This window comes from Tetrao urogallus (genome assembly GCF_951394365.1).
Source record: "Tetrao urogallus genome assembly, chromosome: 5".
Classification (NCBI taxonomy): domain Eukaryota; kingdom Metazoa; phylum Chordata; class Aves; order Galliformes; family Phasianidae; genus Tetrao; species Tetrao urogallus.
The window spans coordinates 45,305,226-45,324,018 of NC_136818.1; the positions used below are offsets into that span (position 1 = coordinate 45,305,226).

The following is an 18,793-nucleotide window of genomic DNA, read 5'->3' on the forward strand; positions in this document are numbered from 1 at the left end:
GAATTATTCTGAAATCTAAATATGTGAAGAGAAGCTAATTGCTGTTGTTTGAAGCAAATACTGTGACCTAGTTTTCTGAGTGAAAAATACACCTTATAGTTCCTCTGTAGGCAAAATTGACGATTGAGTGCAAAAGGTGTTCTTATGAGAGTAGTAGTACTGGGAAGCTAAGATTGTTTTGCCATCGTTAATGTAGCGGGAGTGATCTGCTGTGATACAAAACTGACTTGCAGTGTTTCTAGGGATATTTTCGTACTTGGACTAGTTCTGTTTGTATTTGACCTGGAGAAAGATGGACTTAGTGTCCTTAACGTATTGTTTTTTGTTGTTGTTACAAAAAAATCCAGATTCATAGAAAATATTTTATATTGCGTATCTATAATTTAAAATAATGGATGTAGGTTTTATTTTTTTGTGTGTTCAAATCAAGTGGTCTTTAACTTGAAAGCTTTCTTTTAAATGGGCCTTGGAAAACTAAGTGTTTCCAGATGCTTATTTCAGGGCATTGGCTTGCTTTGATTTGCTAATGTCAGGCAAATGAAAACATGGAAGTAGTATGAGGGTGTTGGCATTTTAAAGAAAATTAAACTACTGACCTGGTGGAAACAAATAACTGAATGACTGAACTCAGAATATTTTCAAGTTCTAGATCAAAACTAATGTCCATATGTTTAGGATTTTTATCTTTCCTTTCATTTGGGTAGCTGCCCTGTGTTATTGGTATATTGGAATCTGAAAAAGAGGAATGTTCTCGCAGAGTTTGAGTAAATATCTTCAGAGAAGTGACATACAAGAGGATGCATTTTATTTGGTCTAATGTTTTGTAGGTCTTCGTGACAGTTATTTTACTCCAAGGAAATAACAGTATGCCAAGTGCCATATCTGATGCTTCTTTCCAAAATTAGAAGGACTTGTTTTCCCCACCCCAAATTTACTGATGCACACCAAGAAGTCGAGAGACTGTTGGTCTGCTGATCAGTGACATTTTGTGTCGATAGAAGGCGTAGGCTCTCAAGTGCTATCAGCAGCACCTCCCTGCAGAAACAGGAAAGCAACTCCTGAGTTCCATTGCACTGGAAATTCTTGTGGGAATTAGAAGTTAGGAGCAGTTGTCTCTTCCATTTGAGGTTGTTTGGGTTTTGGTTGTTTTTTTGTTTGTTTGTCTGTTTTTTTAATTGCAAGATGACCTGGCATTGCTGCGTGCTCTTCAGAGTCTTTCCAGCTGTTGTCTTTGGCACTTGTGCCTTAGGTTGTGCTGACCACTGATCTTGTACTGTTTTATATTCTACAACCACAAGAAAAATCCACTGTTGAAATAGTGAACATGGTTATTTGAAGGAGAAGAGTAGAAAAGAAGATATGATGATGTTGAAAGGTGTGATAGTCAGAAAACAAAGGCATACTCGCCCTGCTTTTTTCAGTCCCTCGTGGAAACAGCAAATTGTTGCAGAGCAGCGTTGCAGTACCTTTTCAAAATGCATACGAAGGCAGATCTGTGAATATACATAAGGGGCTGGGGGAGACAGGAAAGAGCTGCTGACAGCCTTCAAGACCTCAATGCTCTGTGTATTAACTATTTTTGAAAAATATTCCACAGTCTGCCAGATGCAAATCTGATTGTTATGAGCATTGCTACATGTAGTGAGAACAGTATCTTAGTGAGCAGCAGAAGATGAAGCTTCAAAAACTTCTGTTATTTCTTTTTTATGCATGTCTTTTTATTAGAAGTACTTTGTGGCTGTTTACTTAACTATAACTTAGTAACTTTTCTGTTAGATTTTTTTAAATTAATTTGAACAAAATTTTTGCTTGCAGTGTGTGGTGATATACATGGCCAGTTCTTTGATCTAATGAAGCTGTTTGAAGTGGGAGGATCACCTGCTAACACAAGATACCTCTTCCTCGGTGACTATGTAGACAGAGGTTATTTTAGTATAGAGGTAACTGAATATATTAATCTGTTTGTCCTAAATTTTTCTATAAGCACGCTTTCATGGAGATTTGCAAATGACATTTTAGGTCTGCTGTAACATGTGAATGTGTTCATCCTTGCTCTGCTTCCTTCTATTACAAAGGCCTACTTACAGAAGGATATTGACCAGCGATTTGGACTGTCCTGTTGAAATCACCAGACTTACTCGTTTTTCCTCCTCTTTCTGCAGTTGGGTTTTATGACAGTTGAATTCTGTAGTTTTATTATGTATAATGTTGCTTCTCTGGGAATATGCATTAAGATGCATTTATAAGTTTTTGGAGACCAAAAGTCGTGTCTGAGAGGTCCTTCTCTCAGTGTGTTAAAATATTTATCTCTACAAAGAAGACTCCTTTTATATATATAATGTTATTGAATTATTATTATTATTTTTCTTTGCTAAAATTCTGAGGGTGATTACAGATATTCCCAAAGGATGACGTGTGTATATCTGCCATTATTTTTTCAGGTGTTTTGAATTCAAATAATTTTTTAATTTTCAGCATGTCTATGAGACGTGTTACGCATCAGAGATATTCGCAGATTCATATCAGTGTTCCAGATGTATGATTTTTCAATTAACTACTCTTCTTGAGCCAGCTGGGGATCTCTTCATAGATGCCAAATCTAATAGAGCATGCCATTTGAAATAGCATTTTTTCAATGTTTGGTGTATGAGGTTTTGTATTAAAATTATGTGTGGGCATGTGTATGTACTGTGAATGACATGCACTAAGGAATTTTCAGGGACAGCAGACAAACAGGAGATGCAGCAAGAATGATTGCCTCAGAAAGTCATTTGTAAGGAAGAATCGCAACGTAAATGTGCTGTATATTCATTTGGTCTTTGTGGCCTGTTCTTGGTGATTACAAAGAATTTAATTGTTCTTTTCAAGGACTTTTACATAGCAATGATGAACTGTAGCAACAAAACAACTTTTCAAGCATTACACTTAAGAAAACCTTGTGGACAATGGATGTGCTTGAATATTTTGATCGGAACAGGTTCATTTGTTTTATTTTATATTATTATAATTTAATTTTTAATATAATATTTGGAATGCTAAATAGAGTTGTGGAACATGTGAAGATACGCTAAATATACTCTTGAAAACCGCTCCAGGATTTTTAATATGCTTCTCTTCATTGAGGTAATCTGTGTCTTTTTTTGCTCAAAGTGGCTGTAGGAACAGCAGTAAAGTATGTGGCAGATTTTCTGAATGAAGTTGAAATGCTGTAAGTACACGGCGGTGGGCCTGTGCTTTGTGCCCACCTTTCCCTGAGAAAGGAAAAAATAGTGTGTTAAAATAATAAATTTAGCCCTTTGCTTCCAACATTTTCCTTAAAAATTAAATTAAAAAATGTAGATAAATTTTTGCTTGCTAATCCTTAATATTTAGGAAATGTGACTTAACCTCCAGGTGGAATTTGGGAGTTTTCATATATGGTTACTTCAGAGTTTCTCTTAGTGACTGGAAATGTAACATAGTTTTGATAAAATTGTCTGTTCACAGAACAGTGAAGGTAAGATCTTTAAAAGCACCTAGAGTGAAAATTGATTTTTCTCTAATAAATTCTTTAATCGGTCTATGCTAAAACATTTTTAATTGCATTGATACTTCAGTAGTAAACAATATTAATACATGTTTACATATGTTTATTATTTATTAATACATGTTAACATATGTTTAATACAATTAAACAAATGCCATCTTTTCTAATGGGAAAATTCACTACATGCTGTACTATATTTGTATAAAGCAGATACTGGGATCAAGATGGAATTCTTCCCATATATATACACAAGTTCCTCTTTTCTATACTGAATGTAATAGGACATAGACAACTAGTTTGTATATAATAATAAAAAAATGTAAATGTTGGTATAGGATCAATACAATAAATGTTCTTTTTGACTTAATAGATGCCATGCTTAAAATCCCAGCAATTTTGTTTAGTACTTGTTCATTGGCAGAAAAGCACTGCTTTTACACTTGTCTGTTGCAAATCTTTAAGATTGCCAGTGTCTATAAGTTTTTCATACAAACTGAATAAGCTGAAATATTTCACAATTACAGAATTTGCCAAATGAATTCACGTATTTATCTGATGATTAGCAGTTTTGTCACAAATTGAATGTACTCTGCTGGGAAGTAGTTTTAAAGAGTCTTGGGGACCTTGCAGGACCTCAAGATATTTTGCAGTTGCAAAAACATAGAAAAATGATTAATTTGTATATTTTTGCTAAGATGAAAAACCAATAATGAGTTTAGTTGAACTTCTCAATGAAAGTCCTTGGTGTTTTTTTTCAATGTATGTTTCCTTTGTTTTCCTTCTTCCTTCATGTACTTACCGTACTATGCAAAGTAACTTTGAAGAATAGCTTCAGGGTTCCTATATTGATTGGAAAAAATAGTAGTGACTTGCAGATGACTTCAAGGTGGTCCAGAACTACTGGAATTTAACTTTTTCTGTGCTCAGTTAAAAATACAAAAATTATATTTGAAGCTTAAGAAATACACTTTGGGTGTTCAGGAATGCTGGATGGTAACAGGCTCTAAGTTTCAAAAGCTGTGCATGTTCTGCAGCTCTGCCCCGACAGTCTTTGCTACTGATGTTGCAGTAATGATCACGTATGAAAATTTACTATACTGCCTTAAATTTGCTGCTTGAACAATGAATAAACAAGCAGCGTTTCCATTTGGGGGGGGGCAGAAATGGTAAATTCTGACACTTCTTGGTGTAAAAAACACTCTAAAAAATACAAGATGTCTTTAAATTAAACAGATTTTTCATGGATTTCGTATATCATTTATTTCCATTAGCGTATGTCTGCTTTCCTTATGAAATCAGATTCTGTGCACTGAGACATGCTTTGCCTAGACGAAACTGAACAAGTTGCATTGCTCTGGTCCAGAACTGCTGTGTTGGGTCGGGAGATGTAGCGTTGTATTTATGTAATGGCATATTGAGCTGTTCTTATATTTGAAGCTGTTGGCATTCTTACTCAAAGTGTCTGAGTAGTAACAGGTTTTAAAGTGTAATTTATTGAATGTCTTTGTTTTCCAACAGTGTGTGCTGTATTTATGGGTCCTGAAAATTCTCTATCCAAGCACGTTATTTCTTTTGAGAGGCAACCATGAATGCAGACACCTAACAGAGTATTTTACCTTTAAACAAGAATGTAAGTATTGCCTAAGGACATAACATTAGTTTACTTTCCACCTAATGATTTCCACTCTCTCATTTTGCTTGAGAGATGTTTGTTAGTATAATGAAAGTCCTGCAAACTTTCAGAAACCCAGCTAACTTCTGTAAAACTGCTTGCTGTTAAGTGTGGCAGTGGAGTTAAAGTATGTAGAAGGCTGTTGTTTGTAAAGATATGTTATGGAGTAAACTTTAACACATAAATACTGGAGAGAAGAAAGTTATTTTGGTTTCTTGGCTGTAATCAAGAGTTGTGAAGCTAGCAAGAAAATACTCTGCTGCTGAGTAATTTCCATTCGGGTATTGATTTTAACTAAATTACTAAGGTAACTCGTGGTGACATAAGCTGCTCCTACTTTTGAAAGTCCATATTAGTATTGATGCACTAATAAATGGAATGTTTACTCTGATAAAACTGTCTTCAACAAAGATAGAAGTTATGTGATATAATGTATAGTCACTTCTTAGCATTTCACTGTAAATGAGAAGTCACAAACTTCCCAGTACTTTTTAAGGTATGTTATATATTTGTATAGCACAAAATATGTTGATCACTCTGAAGGTAATGCCTCCTATTGATTTCCATGGAAACTACAACAGATACAAAGAGCACAGTAACACTGTTTGATAGAGCAAATTCCCAGGTACAAGACGTTGTTTTTCAACACATTCATCTCCATTAGCTGCGCGTTTTTGCCAGCAATGAAGAAGACCTTTATGCTGCACTTGTAAACATCTGCACCAGTGGAGGCGGCCCACTGTAACCACTGCTGAAATGCTCCACCACTGCCTCACTGTGCTCACATCCACTGTTTGGTGTCTCCATAAATGTTCTGCATTGATGGATGTCAATGGGTGTCATTTTTTCCACATGGAGGGATTCAGTTACCTTTGTGTCGAATGCACTTCCATGTTTGCCATTGCTTTTTCAGGCTGCACCTCTGCTGCTACATGTCACATCACAGTGTAGTGTAACAGAATATTGGTAGGAGGTTCACCCTCTGCTGTCCTCATAACATCTGCCTCCATTGTCATGAATCAACATAATAAAATAGAAGGCATTACTTCTGGAGCAGTTCCCATAGTTCTGTGATGTTTATTTATTTATTTTAAATAAAAATAGTTTCTCCACACTTTAAAAAAAAAACACCACAATAAATGGAAAACAGTTGTTAGTTCTGGAAGAGAATTTCTTAAAAATGTTCTTGCTGTTGTAGTGTTTGAAAATGTTCATTTAAACTCAACAGTATTTGTTTTGAGTATATAATTTGTCAGTTTCACTCTTACATTTATGATCCACTAGACTGCACTCTCTGTGGAACAAAAAATTCTTAATTTGTGTTTTCTTTCTTGCAGGTAAAATAAAATACTCTGAAAGAGTCTATGATGCTTGCATGGAAGCTTTTGATTGCCTCCCTCTTGCTGCTCTCTTAAATCAACAGTTTCTTTGTGTTCATGGTGGACTTTCACCAGAAATTAATACACTAGATGACATTAGGAGAGTGAGTATTTTGTGTATTTGAAACTAAGTGGAAGTACAGGTATTTGTGTGATGATAAACAAATTTATGTTTGTGAAGTTGTCAGTTTATTTTCTGTTCTTGTCCATTATGGAAGTGTAAATCAAGATCTGAAATTGAGACCAAGGGCTTTTATGTGTGCTCCTGCTTGGCCCAGCTAGTGCATTTTTCATTGTACGTCTCAGTGGGGACAGCTGGGACTGTTGCAGACCACACAAAAACTCCTCAAAAACTCCACAAAGTTTCTTTTCTAAGACGTGTAGTACATGTAAGAGCTTCATATCTAATCTAAATAGAGCTTTTAATTTTTACTAGATAAGAACTGAAATTCTTGTGGCTTTCAGGAATAGAAGTTAATTGCAGTCTTGAAATCATTTGGTAAATCAATTTGCATATTTCAGTTCTTATATTTCTTCAAAAAAATTATTTTTACTCTCTTGAGCATGTGGATTTTTTTTCTGTTTTGAAAAAGTATGAAACTATGTTTACTACAAAGTTGGGTTGCTATTTAAAATGACAGATATGGAAGGTATTTGCTTAACAGCTATAGAATGCTTCCCACTGTGGGAAAAGTGCTGATTGTATCAGTGACGAGACTGAAAATTTTTAAAAACTGAATAATTGAAACACTCAGTGGTTAACAGTGTGCAATTTAAAGGGAAGACGGTTGTGATGACAGAAGATGTCTTTTTCTAATACATTTGTTTCAGCTTCTGTAGAGTGCTGCTGTCAGGTCAAGATTGTATCTGAGAATTTCAAACACAGTTGCTTTCCTTCTTGCATACTCCTTTTTGACTTATTTTAGTTAATTCAGCTGACATCCTGACTACAGGACATGGCTCTTCTGCCAAGAAAGAGTCCTGATTATTCAGGTTTTGAAATACTGGCAAACAGCCTGGGATGAATGTTGTTTTATTGCTAGGTCTTATTTTCAACGTTTGAGTTATTCAATAGGAAATTTTAAAAAAAGATAACCAGTTGTTTGAAGACTAGAAATAATGAATTGAGCACAATTACTGCCTTCCCTAGGTCATTCCAGGTAGTGTCTCACTGGGGGAGGCAACGGAAAGGAGACGAGAGATGGGAGGAAAGAGTGTTCCCTTGCATTGAATCAACTGCTTGAGTGCATTTTGTGTGGTTTTCCAAAATTCCTTGTGTACGTGTAGTCATGTCTTTTCTGGTATCTGAAATCCTTGGAGGAACTGGTTATACCAAATAAGTTCTACTTCTGAAGGGACCAAAAACATATATTTTTTTTTCTGTTATGAAAAGTTTTTTGGACAGGTGAATCTTATGTAACTTAAGGTGCACGTTCCTTCTCTAAAGGCCTATCTGCTTGGGAATTGTTATCACTTGTATTGTTGAGAGCCTTTGCCAAAATACACCAGTACTTCTTGGTCATGGAAGGCTATAGTATCTGTCATGGCTCAGCAGTCATTCCTATACTTTTCCTCTAAACTACAAGAAATAAGAAAATTGTACCTTCTTCATTAAAGATGCAAAAAAGAGAAAACAATAATTTTTTTTTTTTTTTTTTTTTTTTTTTTTTTTTTTGTGGTAGTGACGTTAGTTTTAGAACATTTGTGGATATCCTACAGTTTTTAGATATTTAGAGTAATATCCCTAGTACAGTGGCTTTGGTAACTAGTGCATTTATGTAAGATTTTTTTCCCCTCCTGTTGGAATTTCTTTTACAATGTAATAAAGGAAATTCTATTTTTAATATATTTTGCAATTTGTGAAAGTACAGAGAAAAATGAGGCTGTTTGATTGCATTTTGGTTACAAAAGTGGATTTTAGAGCTGCGAACCCTTTGAAATGTGTTTCCAGATTACAATACTCAACATTCTGTTACTTGTAATGATTCATCCTGTTGATGGGAATTTATAGTTCTTTTACTTCATTATAGGAATTTTGGTACAAGAAATGGAGGCTATGATTAAAGAAAAAATGGAGTTGAAACTCTGATAGTATTTTCTAGCAGGAAGTCTAATTGCTACACTTGATATAGAATTGATTGAGTTTTATGGCAACTGTTAAGATTAAGTTTTATATTCATAATGAACTTAGATTAAAATGAAATAATTATAAACAATTTGATGGGCCTCCTAGAAGACTTTACCTACAAATTGAGTTACAGATCTTAAGGAAGAAGTGCTCCCATTAACCAATTGTGGAAGTTAAAAACTGACATTGTTGCAGTATTTTCAGAATACATGGAAATAGTTATAAATCTCTTCTGAAAGGATTCAGAAGCGTGTAAGTTTGGAAGAAGGTTTCAGATTGCTGAATGAAAGTGTAAGTTTCCAGTGGTTGGTAGCAGCCTTATTTTAGACTTGAATGGGACATGAAGCACAATTTTTGAAGTTTAAATGACAGGTATAGATCGGTGCCGCAGTTATTTTCTTAGAAGTTGTTTAATTGTAGCCGATTTTATCAGTGCAGCTGGGCATCTTGGCTGTTATTACTTCTACTTAGAGCTTACGAATAGCAATGCTGCTGTGGCGTTAGGGGGGGGTTGTTACCCCATTGGAATTTTCAAAAGCTGAAAGACAAAACAGAATCTGAGTGTTACAGAAACTTGTAATTTTGAACCAGTGTTCTGGCTTTCCTCTTTCTTCCTTCAATCAGAGATATGAATGCACCGTTTGTATTTTGCTTGATGTGTTTGGAAATCATACCTGTTTTCCTGTCCTGATTAGTGACAGCTGAAAAGCAGCTCATAGCAGCGTAGAATAGAAATAGTTGCTTCTACGAAAACTTTGGAATTATCACAGGTGAGACAGGAGAAAAAAATAAGTTTGTATACATATGGAACAAGGGTATGTTGGAGCTTATTTCAAAAAATATCAAAATATCAGAGGTATGGAAAAACTATGTTCCTAATTTTGCTTTGTACTAATATTTGTAAATATTGATAGCCCCCTTTGTTTTTGTATCGTCTTTTCTTGTATATTGTTTCTTAGAATTGTCTCTGTTGGTTGCACTCCCTTTTTACTTCTCCCTCTCCTCAGAATTAGAGGCTGCTGTCCAGTTTATCTCACTTTTAAATCATTTGTTTTTTGTGGGTTTTTTGTTACTGAATTGGACCATTTTGGAGGCTGAGAATGTCATTGTATTTCACTTTGAATATTGCAGTCAAGGAGAATGATGAGAGAGAAGAATAAAATGGTAGAAATAGATATGAAGCATATATACAAGTTCTGTGGTAGAAATGGGAAATTGTATTGAGATATTTTGCATTTTTCAAGGCAGTCTTAACATGCAGATGTCTGTATGTTAAGAGAAAGAGAGAGAGAAGTGATAAGGAAAGGCTAGTAAACTGTGCTGTTCTGATGAGGCCTTAGCTCTTACTGCATCACAGATGCAAAGAAAGATTGTCAGAGCTTTCTGGAAAGTAGCATGAAGGAAACTGTGTGCAAAAACAGTCTGTTATAAGGGATTGCAATTTATTTTTCTTTTAGTCTCAGTCTTAGAGCTAATCAGGTTTCAAAGTGTCAAGTGAATTTAATTAAAAAGTAATTCTGTTGTGTTGGTCTTTACATTTGCTTTTATAATGCTCAAGGCTACATTAGGATGAGTTATAAGCTCGTGTGTTTATATACATATGTAAAAATCTGCACTGGATATTGCTGCTGATGAAAAGCACATTTATAAATATAAGACAGTGTTGTTAGAAATGTTGCCTTTTTTTTGTTTTTTGAATAATCATGTGGTAACTTTGTTCAGTCTTCATGGGTTGGCAGCAGCTTCGATAGTTGCATTAGAGCTTGGCATACACTGATATTGTACACGTATTTAAATTAAATAGGTGGTGTAAAATCCTCTTCTTCTATCTAGGAAAATACCATACACTTGTGATACAAATGTGGTGTGTGAAGCAACTTCTGTAAACATCAAGACAACTGTATACTATTGCGAGCCTTCTGGTTTATTAGCAGAAGTTCTTATAAGGAGACAGTTCTCTTCTGCAAATCGGTCAGCAGCAGCATCCAGCACATGAAGGGAAATCACAGCTTAAAGCAGTTTAGTCATTACTCAGAAATAAAGAAAAATTCTATGTAGATGCAGTTTTTTTCTGGATGAACTTCTGTCTGTGTTACTGACTTTCAGGAAAGTTATTTAACTACGTGAACTAAATAATTATTTTTTTGGCATGCTCATTTCTGGTAGAGGACAGATGTCATAGTAGCTGTGACAGTAAAGCCTAACTGTCAAGATTGCTGCAAGTGCTTCTTATTTCTGGGAAATTGCAAGTTTGTGAAACTTGTAATACTCTAATTTTTGTCCTGTGAAGTTCATTCACCCTGATGTTACGGTTGTGTTGGTAGAGTGTCTCTTTCAGACATGTGACCATCAATTTATAGATGCTGCTTTGTTGATTTATACTGCCAAGCCTTCTGCTGAAACAGTATTTTAGGAATCTTGATTCTGTGCCTAGTGATTGATATGGAAATGTTTGCATAAAATTGAACTGTCTCTTAAAGAAGAGAGGCAGAGAGATATACATTTTTTTCCTGATTTACGGTGGATGATCACTCTTCTATTGAGTTCTCAGTGACACGTAGGCTTGATCAGTAAAGAGCCTTGAAATGTATGGGGCGCTCCAAGAAATCTCTTTATAATCCCTTACTTTCTTTCTGTGGTATGCTGAAATTTCCTTTTCTTTAGTAATATCTGATTGCTGCACTTCTCTGACCTTCGTGTGGTTTTTAGAATATTACTACACAATAGTTCTCAGAAAATTAGGACAGGTTAATTAAAATTGTTGTCTGTGTCTTCGAGTATATGAAACTTTCGTGAAGGTCTTTTGTTTCAGAGATATAGTAGTTTTAATTTGCTGTACCTTAATCTACCCCCAAGGTTTTGCTATTCCTCAGTTTTCTCATCTGTATGGAGGTGTGGTACACCTCAGTGCAGCAGCCCTGACTTCTCAGTACCTGGAAATTAATTAGATTTAAATATCTTGTGGTCCATTAGAAAATACGATACCCATTTCTCTTTTAACACCAGACATAGTGATTGTTATTCTTGAAAAAAATTGTCTCAATTCTCAGTTACTTTAGTCTTGCTTAGAAATACATTAACCTAATTTGTATTGAGATTCTGCTTTGCCATGGTCACAGCGTGCTTGGAAATGGTTATTCATTAATGCTTGTTTTGAGTTGACTTGTCCTTTATTAATTTTTATTGCTGTCACTACTTAGAGAAACCTTTAAGCTCATTTTACTGATTTGATATATACAATCTGGGTTGAGTAGAAGTGACATTTTCTTAAATTCTGAAATGTCTTGAGAAATATGCCACTTGGTAGATTGTCTAGTGAAGTATAAACTGATTTGATGTGCATGTAAGTATATTAATTTTTTTACAAGCTGACTTCCTTACTTCAAGAAATATCTACATTTTTGTTCCAAATGCTATGAGAAACAAGCTTGGAAGAATTGTGTTGCTTGCAGCAGCAAAACCTTTTCATTTATAATGTCTTCTTCTAACCATGTGGCCAAAGTCATAAGAAAAATTCTTGAACACTATCTATCTCAAGAAAAAATTTCTTAGAAATGCTTTCTAGACTTTCAGCCTTCTATGTTGCAGGAAACATCGATCAAGAAACAATGAAACTTCCTTATTTGAATGCTTCTGTTACTTTCTAGACCCAATTTTTTTTTGCTGGAGGTTTAGAAACTTGATGGTTTAATCTACAGAAATTCAGGTACTTGCAGATGTTGATGGACTGATTTCTTCAATCTCAAAGGAATATACAATGCTGGGTTTATCATCCAGTGTGGGAAACGTTAAACCACTGGATTTTTAATATTGAATAAATTCCAACAACAACTTCAGTTAATACCTGCCTTGCCATTATCTGGCAGGAGTTTGTAAAGATCTGGACCTTTCCACTTATGTTACAGGTGGCAGCCTCGGGAGCTCTGATTTTCCAGGGCATGAGAGAGCTTGGCACTACTGCTGGTTCCATATTTGAATGGATTCCTATGGACCGTTAGACTCAAATTCACCAGGTGCTCACCAAACCTCCCTTCGAACCTGTCATGAAGAGTTAAGTGTTCTCTAGTACCATCAAAGTCATCTTCTTTGGTATGGGAGGTAAAGTGAGATAAATGCACTGTCCATCAAAGAACCGTTCCTACATTTCTTGGATAAAATCATCTTGTGAACAAACTCCAGCTACACAAAGATCAAATAAACTTTACATTGAATCTGGGAAAACTGATTTCATTTCTGGGGCATCAGAGATTCGTTGAATGTTATTACTTAAACAGGGTATTTTGCTTTTATGTTAACAAATGATACTGTCCTTATCACTGGCCCTTTTCACTGTGGTTACCAGCAATGGTATAGGCTGCTAAAACAAGTGTTTCTAAGTGAAAATCTTTTAAGAAGCAGCTAGAAAAAAGCAAAAAAAGCAAACAAAAAAGACCCTCCAGAAAGTACATGGCCCATTGCACCAGGGCTGTAGTTGAGAAATAGAGACTGTATGAGAGAAGACCAGGATGGCTGAGCTAGTCATCTCTTCATTGTTGAATGATCCATTACGGAGATGACTGCTTCAGGGATTTGGTTTGGGGGTTGGATTTTTTTGGATGACGTATTTAGCTAGTTATAGTCAAGTGCTAATTATTCATGCTTTTCTTTTATCATTCCTGTTTTCTGTACTGTTTCTCTTCCTGGCTAATTCCTGGTAGTGTCTCCAGATTGGTAGATGCGGCATGTGCATGAAAAGGGACCATCTTGTTCCTTGCCTGTAACTTGACTTTATATTATGCATATCCATCAGTCTGGAATTTATCTCACTTCTTCTTACAACTAATAAACCTTATTGCTCTTAACAGGTTGGGTTCTTTTGGCATGCCTCTGCTTTATTTCATGACAAGGAGAGAACAAATATAAAAAACCTATTTATCTATGATATGGTTGGATTTCATTCTGTAAATACTTGGTATTGATGGATATGTAGCCTAAAAAATGTATAAAACTTACAGATTTAATATTCAGAGAATTTTTGTGCTCTTGCTTTTTTCTCAAACAGTTAGATAGATTCAAAGAACCTCCAGCATTTGGACCAATGTGTGACTTACTGTGGTCAGATCCTTCAGAAGATTTTGGAAATGAAAGTTCACCAGAGCACTTCAGTCACAATACAGTCAGAGGATGCTCATACTTTTATAGGTGAGAGTATGCTAGAATCTACTTAATATTTTAATACTAAGTCTTCCCACATATCTTTAGAGGATTTATTTTACTCACGATTGTTTTCATTTCACAGCTATCCAGCAGTTTGTGAATTTTTGCAAAATAATAATTTGTTGTCAATCATTAGAGCACACGAAGCACAAGATGCAGGGTAAGTATGTCCCTTCGAGAAATAATTCACAATGTGAAATGAAAGATAATTGCTTATTCCTGTAAGATGTAAAATAATCTGTTTGATTTTACAGTTATAGAATGTACAGGAAAAGTCAAACTACAGGGTTTCCATCATTAATAACAATTTTTTCAGCACCTAATTACCTGGATGTCTACAATAATAAAGGTAAGAACTTGTAATTAATAACTATGCAATCATAAAATGAAAATGTGCTGTTAAAATGTCTTACTAAAGAAGCAATCTAATATCAAAAATTTTCTGCCAGTTAGTAAAAGACCAAAAAATCCTGAATAAAAGTTGTGTGATGAAGAAGAATGTGTGACATACTCATCAGTGGCCTGGATGAAGGGATAGAGTGCACCCTCAGCAAGTTTGCTGATGATGCAGAGCTGCAAGAAGTGACTAACACACCAGAAGGCTGTACTGCCTTCACTGAGACCATTGAGAGTTGGGTGGAAAGGAACCTAATGTGGTTCAAAAGGGGCAAGTGTAGGGTACTGCATCTGGGGAGGGATAACCGCCTGGATCAGTATATGTATGCTGGAAAGGAGCTCTGCAGAGAAGAAGCTATGTGTTCTGGTGGGCAGCAGATTACAGCCACCTTTTGGTGTGCCCTTGCGGCCAAGAAGGCCAGTGTTATTGTGGAGCAATTAAAACGAGTGCAGACAGCAGGTCAAGGAATGTTCTCCCTCTCTAGTCTGCCCTGATGAGTACACATCTAGAGTACTGCCCAAACTGTTTGAGTCCTCTTAGCTGGAGATATTAAAAATTTGCCTGGGTGCTTTCCAGCACAAATAGCATTAATTTGAATCCAACACCTCTTGCCTATTCAGTACATTGCATTTTCTTCTTTCTGCTTCTGAAACCCTTATCTACCCAACTCAAACCACTTATGTAGGATGATTAACTGTCTAGAGAGTAAGATGAGCTGCTGTTACTTGTATCAAAGGTAAAGGAGTAAAGAAAAGGAGAAGTAGCAGTGCTGGCTTTCTGGTTTTCTGCCATCTCTGTAGATATTTTTAAGAATCCTTTTTCCCATCACCTATTCCCAGTGTAATGCAAACTTAAGTAGGGAAAAGTACAACCAAGACTTATTTAGCCTTAGAATGCTTCTGGTTGTTTGTTTGTTTGTACTGTGTTTCCTCTTCTCTTTGATTTTCTGAATTTCAGTGGTTATATTACATTCTACAACAGGGTCTCAGAATGCAGGCTTATAATATGGGAAGACACACAGCAAGTGTAGAACCTGAATCTGGATATGCTGCTATTCTGAGTTCACATTTTGTTAAAGTTGCTGAAATCATACCTTTCCAGGAACTTTTGAAATCATTGCTCATTATGGACTTTTAATAGGATAGTAGAGGCACAATCTGACATGTAAGGGTACATTAAACTGTGATGCTTGGAATAAAATACAGTCTAAAGTTCTCCATTAGATATCTATCATTTAAATATTGCAAAAGAAAGCATAGTTATCTCTGGGATTACTTTGTCTGTAATACAAAATAGAAGTAAAACAAACCTGTGACTTTACATTTGTAGTACTTCATAAGTTTTAAACATTCTTTCCAAAATGTTTGAATTTTATTTTAGCTGCTGTTTTAAAATATGAAAACAATGTGATGAATATTCGTCAATTCAATTGTTCTCCTCATCCTTACTGGCTACCAAATTTTATGGATGTTTTTACATGGTCCTTGCCATTTGTTGGAGAAAAAGGTAGGCAAGAATCACACACCAGTGAATTTCTTTCCAATTTCTCTGTTGTCAGGAAGGTTTTTTGTTTGGTTGGGTTGTTTGGATTTTTTTAATTAATTCATTATTTTTGTGAAAATTTGTATCTGCATTTGTCTTTATTGGATGGAATACTTGGATGTTTGATTAGAGAGATTTGGTGACGTTTTTAGACTGATTTCAGGGGTTTTGTTTGGCATGTGAAGATATGTCGTGTACAACTTGCTGCACAGTTCTGGTTGTTTTCTTCACCTGTTTCAATGCAAGTAGTTGAACTGGATCTAATAAAGCAAAGGTCTTAATAGAAACTATAATTTCCACTAAGGAGATATTTACCTGCGTTGTTAAGAATTACTTTTGGGCATCAAATAAAGTTGACATGAAAACTGTTCTTATTCTACAAAAGGCTAGGTCATATATAATTAATAATCTTGTATGGCTATAGATGTAAACTATGTTGAGATGTTCCTGTAAAATTTTAACTTTATTAGGTAGTTATAACAGATTGACCTTCATTAAAATAACTTATTTCTGCTATATTTTTTCTTGAAAAGATAATTTAGCACAGGTCCTTTTTTTCCCCTCTAGAGTTAATAACTTTAAATCTAGGATAATAGAACTCCAAGTAGTCTCCAGTTAGTAAGCAATGAGGTTAGAGGCTATTGGAGTCTATTTAAAATGCTTCTGTGATAGGAACTGCTCTTTTCATGAAGGAGATCTGGAAAGCTCTCTACGTTTCCTGGAAAAATACTCTAGATATATATGTATTTATGGTCATACAGACCTAGGATTCTAGATTTGATTATGTTGTCTTTAGGAAGTCCATTCAGAACTTCTTTATTGTTTTTAAACCAAGGACATTTAGAAGGAGATTTTTGTTTCTCCTTGTCTTACCTGATGATGCATTAAATAACCCTTTGCTCATGTTGTTTATTTTACTTCTCTACAATGCCGATAATGAGTCTGTTATGCCTAAGACTGCTGAAGTAATGTACCTTGTAATTTGTCTTGGCCTTTGGGTACGCGCATACTTCAACTTCCAGTGAAGGACGTGTTGTCAATATTGTTTGGTCTACACAGTTAAAGTCAGAATTATTTATTTTACTTCTTCAGCAAAGTAGAGAGTAACTCTTGACCAAGAACAGAGAAGAATAGCATAGCAGATAACACAAGGGTTATATGAACTAGTCATGAACAGATGTAGGCAGGAAACTACGAAGTTTTTAAACATCTGATTGAACTTCTGGAATGGGTTTCTAAGTGCTTCCGAAGGTGGGAGAAGCTCGACCATTTTAAAGAAAAGCCTGATATATATGTGAAAGGCTTTGTGGTAGAATAATGAGGTTCCCAGAAACAGCAAAATTGAGACAAGTTTGAGTATCCACTGTGTCTTTTCAAACTCCCCTTAAACACTGACAAGCAGTTTATATCGTATTTTTATCATAATATTTTTCTGCTTCGGTGCTTCTGCTTGGTGCCTGCAGGTGCCAGGAATGGAATAGCTTTCACTTTTTTATGTGAATTTGAGCAGTCTCAATATTTTCACATATCAGTAAATTTTGTATAAAATTGAATTGAAATGGACTTGCCATGATGTAAAAAAATACTAATGCACAAGAAGATAATTCATATCTAAAATAATTCCTTGTGAGATAGGAAAGAAAGCCATGCCGTGTCTTTGATAGGTGGTGTGGTTTATGACTGCTTATTTCTATGAGCTTTTTAAATTCTATGACAGCATATGTTTTAGAAACCAGATTGCAGAGAAGAGTTTATCATGTGGGAAGCTCATTCACTACAGTTGCTGGTGACTGGTTTCATCTTATGTGCTTGGAAATATTTAAAATTCTTGAGGCAATTAATTGAAGTTTGTTTTTTTCACATACAGTAACAGAAATGTTGGTGAATGTTTTGAGCATTTGTTCTGATGATGAACTGATGACAGAGGGAGAAGATCAATTTGACGGTAGGGTTTAATATTAGATATGGTGTTTTTTTTCATGGAAATAACTTCTGAAGTAGTAATTAACTTAAAGTGATGTAATATATTACCTGAAATTTGAAGGAAATTGCCTACAAATTTTTCCTTAGATGATGAGTATTTTGGAGGAGGAAAGGGAATTTTATTTTCGTGTCTGTCATCAAGAAGGAGTAGTTGTATCCTTTGCAAGAATTCATATATGGCATATTTAAAGCTGAAATGTTTTGAAAATTTTTCAGAATTTGTTGGTGTTTTATATTTATTATGAATTTTTTAAGCTCTTTAATTTCTTAATGTCTGCTCTTTGGGGAAGAGTTGATACAGTCAAAAGTCAGATCTAATATTTCTTATGGCAAAGTACTATAGACAAAGTATGAAATAAAAGTTTAAATCTTGGTGTTTGAGTTAAAGCATAAAAGTTAATGAACTTTGTGTACATTGCATAACACTGACGTATGTAATAAATAACATCTTGTGAACTGTTAAAACAGTGGGTTGTTAAGGAGGTGTTTGTAATGTGATGATAAAGAAGCAACATTAGACTGGTGGTGAAGAGGCACGTAACATCAAGACTTAGCACATCGTCCTTTTCTTTTCCTACAGTACTGCTCTGTGTCACATCTGAAAGTTTTTCAGACATCCCTCATTTTATCCAATAACAGAATTATTTGCTGAATTGGTTGATGGCTGGGGGGAAGGAATGAACATTTTGACAGCCTTTGAGTAACACTAAAAATAAATTAAAAGAGATGTTAGTGACATCATCCAATTCTTAATCTTTGACAATTACTGTGTAAAAATTCAGTAGCAGATTTGTGTTGTGCTTAGGCAGCTGTGTGTTTTAGGTTGAAATGCATTAATTATGAGCCACTTGAACTTTGTTGCCATTTAGGCTGTAGATAGAAACGTGGAAAATTAGAAATAGTCTCAGATGTGATCCTGCAGACAGTGAATTTATGTTTCTTGTGCACATAATCCTACTGAACTGAAGAT

At 35.1% G+C, this 18,793-nt stretch overlaps 1 protein-coding gene across 3 annotated transcripts in view; it reads left to right on the top strand.

Moving 5' to 3' along the window:
- PPP3CB (protein phosphatase 3 catalytic subunit beta) overlaps nucleotides 1-18,793 on the top strand; it is a gene marked incomplete at both ends in the record, with an annotated part of 44,192 nt that overhangs the window by 13,943 nt on the left and 11,456 nt on the right. For all 3 annotated transcript variants that reach the window (XM_079535592.1, XM_079535593.1, XM_079535594.1), the window contains 8 exons: nucleotides 1,816-1,940; nucleotides 5,045-5,156; nucleotides 6,536-6,681; nucleotides 13,747-13,886; nucleotides 13,984-14,061; nucleotides 14,156-14,250; nucleotides 15,679-15,804; nucleotides 17,708-17,785. In XM_079535592.1, coding sequence (XP_079391718.1) covers nucleotides 1,816-1,940; nucleotides 5,045-5,156; nucleotides 6,536-6,681; nucleotides 13,747-13,886; nucleotides 13,984-14,061; nucleotides 14,156-14,250; nucleotides 15,679-15,804; nucleotides 17,708-17,785 — 900 coding nt within the window. The remainder of the gene's footprint in view (nucleotides 1-1,815; nucleotides 1,941-5,044; nucleotides 5,157-6,535; nucleotides 6,682-13,746; nucleotides 13,887-13,983; nucleotides 14,062-14,155; nucleotides 14,251-15,678; nucleotides 15,805-17,707; nucleotides 17,786-18,793) is intronic.